General features: G+C 40.0%; 1 protein-coding gene across 7 annotated transcripts in view; it reads right to left on the bottom strand.

The window, feature by feature from the left end:
- Positions 1-286: 286 nt before the first annotated feature.
- The window catches only part of AP1G1 (adaptor related protein complex 1 gamma 1 subunit), a 78,168-nt gene continuing 72,454 nt past the window's right edge, over positions 287-6,000 (bottom strand). For all 7 annotated transcript variants that reach the window (XM_006091192.3, XM_006091191.3, XM_023756028.1 and 4 more), the window contains one exon: positions 287-4,440. In XM_006091192.3, the coding sequence (XP_006091254.1) occupies positions 4,339-4,440 (102 nt within the window). In that variant the 3' untranslated portion in view covers positions 287-4,338. The remainder of the gene's footprint in view (positions 4,441-6,000) is intronic.

The following is a 6,000-nucleotide window of genomic DNA, read 5'->3' as shown; positions in this document are numbered from 1 at the left end:
TATTTCACCTTAATATGATTTCTTTGCTGTGTGTGAGAATTCTCCTTTGTATAGAAGATAAGCATGGACGTAATCATCTAGTTAAAATTTCCAATTACACTTTTCACTGTCTACAACTAGAAGTATGTTTTGTTTTGTTTTAATTGTTCAAATTCCTCTCTTGGTGAGATTTATGTATAAAAGGAACATCAACAGGTCAACAAGTTTAGCTCAAAGTTCTGGAATAGGAATTCATCCAAGGCTTCTGTAATTACTTGTAAGAAGCGAGAAAGCAAATTTTAAATCATTGAGTATTGACTTTTTTATTATTAGTCACTGTTCATAATTTGTTTCAACCAAAAGACAATACACACAGCAGAATTCTAATGCATCCCATGTAAATGTTTACATCCATTTTATTCCTCACTCGCCTCTAAGGCTTATCATTTAATTTTAAATTTTTTTTTTACATCTCAAAAATATGTCTGCAATAATTAGAACTTCATTAGCTGTCCCACTTGGAAACAGCCTTTAATATTTTTACAGTAAAGAAGATGTGATGGGGCTTAATGAAAATGTAACTTACAATATTTTGAAAGAAAAGGGACTTTACAGGGACACAGTGGGAGTTCACAGAGGAAAGAGTTCAGAAGCTCTTTCCCATGAGGCCCCCAAATAGAAAACAAAAACAAAACACACAAAGCGCAACAGCAGGTTCCAAAAACAAAAACAAATAAACTCCAATGCTCCATCCCGAAGCCAGAACCGGCCCCGTGGAAGTTCATGAAGCAACTGTACAAGCTGCTTCAGCATCTTCTTCTGTTTAAATGTTCCCGGTCCTAGAACCCGTAGGTGGGACCCACTCACTGCTATTGCTTGAAAAAGTTACTCGCTTCCAGTTCTACCAGCAGCCCCACCCTCCTGAGCCAAAGCTGGTCAGAGTGTTTTAAACGTCAACACATTCTGAGCAGTCTTCCCTTCGGTGATCCTTCCCACTCCCCAGCGCATGAGAACGTGTACCACCTCTCCACCAACCAGTTTTTGAATATCCACTTTTTACTCTCCAGCTCTCAGTTTAGGACAATGTGGATAAAATACATTCACTAGAAAAAAAATATATACACATTCAATCGCTTTCCTTTAGTTCTCATGGCCCCGAAATTTTCCAATGCAGAAGATAATGATGTTGAATCTCAAAAACAGTATCCCCTAACTGCCAACTTCTAGAAGAACATAAAAATAGAAGGCATGTTATATAGATAGAAATACTCAAACCGTTAGTGCTGGACAGTTTTCAAAGTCTGTTTTTTTATATGAAGGGGACAAACAAGAGGTATGGACATCTTTAACCTAGCAAGAGGAAAGAATCCCCTCCCAAGTGTTACACTGAGGAATGTTTCTTTAAATGAGAAAGACCTTAAAATGAATAGATGGTCACCATACACAGCGTAAAACATTCCATGACTGTCCAAGTCACCTCAAGATAACAGCACCGGAGCATTATGGGAGAAGTTTCTCGGGCAGAGCACCCTCCCTACTGTTTTTTAAGATAACTTAGATGAATTCTCCCTTAGTATTACTGGGGAGGTGGGGGAGGGTTGGGAGGGGTTAGGACACAAACTACTCTAGAAGAGGAAAAAATGAGGTAAAAGTGCATGTGAAATTGTCCAAGTAAGTGTGTGTAGGCTCACTGCTATCACCCTGAAGTTATTAAAACAGCCACGGAAATCACTCTTTCCTCACAATGGCTCTAAAGTTGTAAATCTATCCAAATTTGCTCCCCCTTGAATGGTTATACTAGGGAAAGAAATTACTGAAATGTTTAAGTATTCATAGCAATTAAGAGATTTCTCCTTTTAGCAGCAAGGCCAAGTGAGGGAGAACTAGTTCCGATCCTAGAAACTAAGGCACGCTGAAGCTTTCAAAGATCCGATCATTTGAAACAGTCTTCACAACCATCAGTATCCTAGGCAGTAATCTGACCTCTAGTCCTTCAGTCCGGTGCTTGGTTCACTCTCTGAAATCACTTCATATGCTACACAGCACCCTTTGTGTTAAGGCCATGATTTTTATTCCTCCTAGACAAAGCTATGGATGATCATACAACGCTCTACCTTAAAACTGTGATCACCCAAGGAGATGCTGTTACAAGAGCAGACCCTTTCCAGCTCCTTAGCCAGCACTGCCTTAGAACACGGTCTTCAGCAGAGTTCTGAAATTCAACTCCATTCAACTAAAGAAGCTTGAGCTGGTTAACTATAAACATGAGAGAGAAAATAAAGCCTCTACCACAAAGAGGAATGTTAGACAAATTCTAGTCAAGAAATCCACCAACTCTGTGTTAATCCTATCGTGTTTCACAGCATTAAGTATCCATCCAATGAAATCAGTCTGCAAAGAAACCTTTAAAGGCTATTTTTCATTGCACAGGCAGAGCAGTTGTCTAAAATACATACTAGTCCACACTTACTTTACTGAAAACTACGCACAAGATAATATCCTGTTCTTGACTCAGTCAACCATTTACCCAGGGGAGTTAAATTTTAGCAAATCTTGCTCTTATATATTAGTAAAACCTGCAAGTTTCCCCTTTGGAGCCTTTATTTCAACTCCAGTTTGTCAAATGTAAGATATAGTCTAGCACCTGATACAGAGCTAGATTTGACAAGACACTGAAGATCTGAAGTAAAGGCTTGGTGAAATGGAGGGGAAATGGACATTTGTACCCAGGATTAAGACCGATGCCAAGGTAGTCATTATACTGTACTCAATACAGTAATGATTACCAACATTTTAAGAGCAAGGTGGGCCTGACTTTTCCTTTCTTCTTTAGTATATCAGACATGGCACCTGTGCACCTGAACGTACACAGTACATTCAACATGGGCCACAGGAGAATCACCCTACCTTATTCCCGCAACTGAGTGTTAAGGTTTGAAATCGCAAGGGTCCTTTCTAAAAAGCATTCGGCACTCTTCCTAGTTTTTAAAAAGCTCCAGATCTCAAGTCTTTGATGAGACTGGCCTCTCTCAAGAGACCAACTTCTCAGACTCAGGAAAGGATATCCCTGCCCTATGGTGTCCATTCCTCTGACATAGGGGACAAGGAAGCTACAAGGCTTCATTCCAACACCATAAAGTACAATATAGGAAAGATTTCTTTAACCGTGTGGTCTTTATTTCAGTGCCAGTGTTACAGATACAACACAAATGTTCCAGTTAGAAGAAGGAATTCAAACGGAATGCCAAGGTCCAAGCCAGGCTCAGGAAATAAAAAGGGACATTTGGAGTAATGGAGGATGACTCCAATATGCTCTAGGATGAGTCTGATACTCAACTCTTCCTATGGGCAAAGGTGCTTTTGGTAGAGAATCTAATCTTTAAAAGTGGTAAACCTCTTTCCACCCATTTACCATAGTTCATCAGGCAAGTTATAGGCTTAAGAGAAATTTAAAAATTTGTGGTGGGAATAGGGGCATTAATAACTACTTATATATAATATCTTTTAGAAGTTGTCCACCTTGCACTTTAAGGGGAATCAATTTTGAAAATCATGGAGAGTATTCATCACTACAGCTCAAGAAGGGAGAAAGAAAGGGGAGCTGGAAGAGCCTTGGAATTTCTATTACAAATAGAGCACCATATCCTTCATGCCAAATCTCAACAAAAGCTCTTTTTAACTGCATCTGTCCAGTGTTTACAAATAACCTTTCAAAGTCTGACCAGTTCTTGGTAACAAGCATACATACATGTGTGTGTCTGTGTGAATACAGCAAAGCACAGAAAAGGCTACCAGGAGCCTATTGCCTTTCAAACATTGGGGGAACCAGTAGAAAAGGCAGGTCTCCCTGATGTCCATGGTTACATTTCCATTCTGAATGCCAGATGTAAAAAGCGCCTGATGATGGTGACCCAGCTAGTGAGGAACAAATCCCCACCTTGCCCAGTCCACAGAGAAACACAGTAGAAAGAAGGGGCAACTCTGCTGCAGAGACCGTGTGAGTGTTTTCTTGCCATGGATTCCAGTCCTCTCCTCCAGACCAGCTGCTTTTTCCTCAGGGGCCCAGGGAATGTTGATTCTGGCTGTTAATGTGGGAGGGGTAGAGAAGTGCAGAAAAAGGGAAGAGGAGGAAGAGTGCAAACTAGCCTCCAGAAGCAGCCGGCCTCAACGGTGGAGGAGAGGAGGTTAGTCTTTAACAATGCTTCAAGGTCAGCAATTACTTTAGGAAAATCCTCCTCAACAGTTCTCTTCAGCTCCTCGTGCCCATGGTACAGTTGGGGGGGACTTGCCAGCAATCACAACCTCCTTCCCAGAGTTCCTTTGATTGAGTGGGGTAAGAATGAGAATGGTGCCGGACCCTCATTGCCAGGACTGAGGGGGAAAGTTATTCACTTCTGCTAGATCTTGCATTGCTGAGCCCTTGTGATTATATGTGAGCTTGATCCGCATTCGTAGCTGTTGCTATGAGAAGAAAAGAGAATCACAAATTATACAATGAAATGAAATCTCTAGAATCTTTCCAGTCCACAAATACACTTTTTTAAAAAATATATATTTTATTGTTTTACAGAGAGGAAGGGAGAGAGATAGTTAGAAACATCGATGAGAGAGAAACATCGATCAGCTGCTTCCTGCACACCCCCCCAACTGGGGATGTGTCTGCAACCAAGGTACATGCCCTTGACCGGAATCAAACCTGGGACCCTTTAGTCTGTAGGCTGACGCTCTATCCACTGAGCCAAACCGGTTAGGGCCACAAATACACTTTTAATCTTAGAGAAAACAAAAGTATTTTAAAGCAAAGTTGTCTCTTAAAAATGACACACAGGCACCCAGCTGGTGTGGTTCAGTTGGTTGAACATCATCTCATGCACCAGGAGGGTCACAGATTCAATTCCCAGTCAGGGATTGCAGGCTCGATCCCCAGAAAGGGGTGTGCAGGAGGCAGCCAATGGATATTTCTCATCACTGATGTCTGTCTGTCTGCTTCTCTCTCTCTCCCTCTCCCCCTTCTTCTCTTTCCAAAATCAATAAAAATATATTTTTTAAAAATTAAAAATTACATACTATAGGCAAACAGCAGCAGCAAAAACCACCTAGTACTCTAGCTATCAGCCACAGAAGCAACCTCATGCAGTCAGGCGTCTCCAGAACACATCACTGGCTCTGATCCTAGAACTGCAGTAACAGGACAGAACCACGCCAAGAGCATTTTCACGGTAACATTTGCTGAGTGCTTTTCAAAAAGATTCAACTCTTATATGTAAGTTTCTAGAAAAACGATGCAAGCATATACTCATTTTATGCTCTACATTCAGACATACTATAAAACCTATAGTAAATGTGAACATAAACTTGTTTCATTCCCAAGGCATAAAGAAGGGGGAAAAAACAGAAAGAGTTAACTTATAGGTAACAGCAGTAGTTTTACGAGAACTCTATTATAAGTGCTTTTCACTTTATGTGGCAGATTTCAAATATTAGTGCATTAAGAAAATTTTTATTCTATGTATCAGATTGTCAAAGGAATTTCTAATTGTGCTACAGGTAGATACTTAAAATACAGTGACTAGCAGAGAAAAGACAAGTGTTACAAGAGGATGAAATCATACTGGTATTTATGAGGCACTACCAGAAATCTTTCAAAGGAAGGAATTCCCTGAATCATTTCTAAAAACTGAAAACTAGTCAATTGATTAGTATTAAGTGGAGGCAATCTACTTCTTTGAAAAGATATAATAAAAGTATTGCTTAATTTTAGTTTCAGAAGCTATTTTTCCATTTGGCTGCTTAATTAAAATGTCTCCACTTTTGCTATGCATCCTTAACAATTACATGAAATATGGATTTTTGGTTCAACAAATGCTCTTACCCCCGACTGCAACTTGTGTAAAGGTTAGAATATCTAAGCTTCCCCACTCCTGCAAAAACTAGACCTTTAAACCTCTAAATAGAGAATTTTTTTAAAGCTGCATTTTATAAGATGCCACTAAATCATCTAATGTGTCTGGGCTCTGTTTA

This window comes from Myotis lucifugus, unplaced genomic scaffold (genome assembly GCF_000147115.1).
Source record: "Myotis lucifugus unplaced genomic scaffold, Myoluc2.0 scaffold_88, whole genome shotgun sequence".
NCBI classification, from domain to species: Eukaryota; Metazoa; Chordata; class Mammalia; order Chiroptera; family Vespertilionidae; genus Myotis; species Myotis lucifugus.
This window is presented reverse-complemented; position numbering and strand designations above follow the sequence as displayed.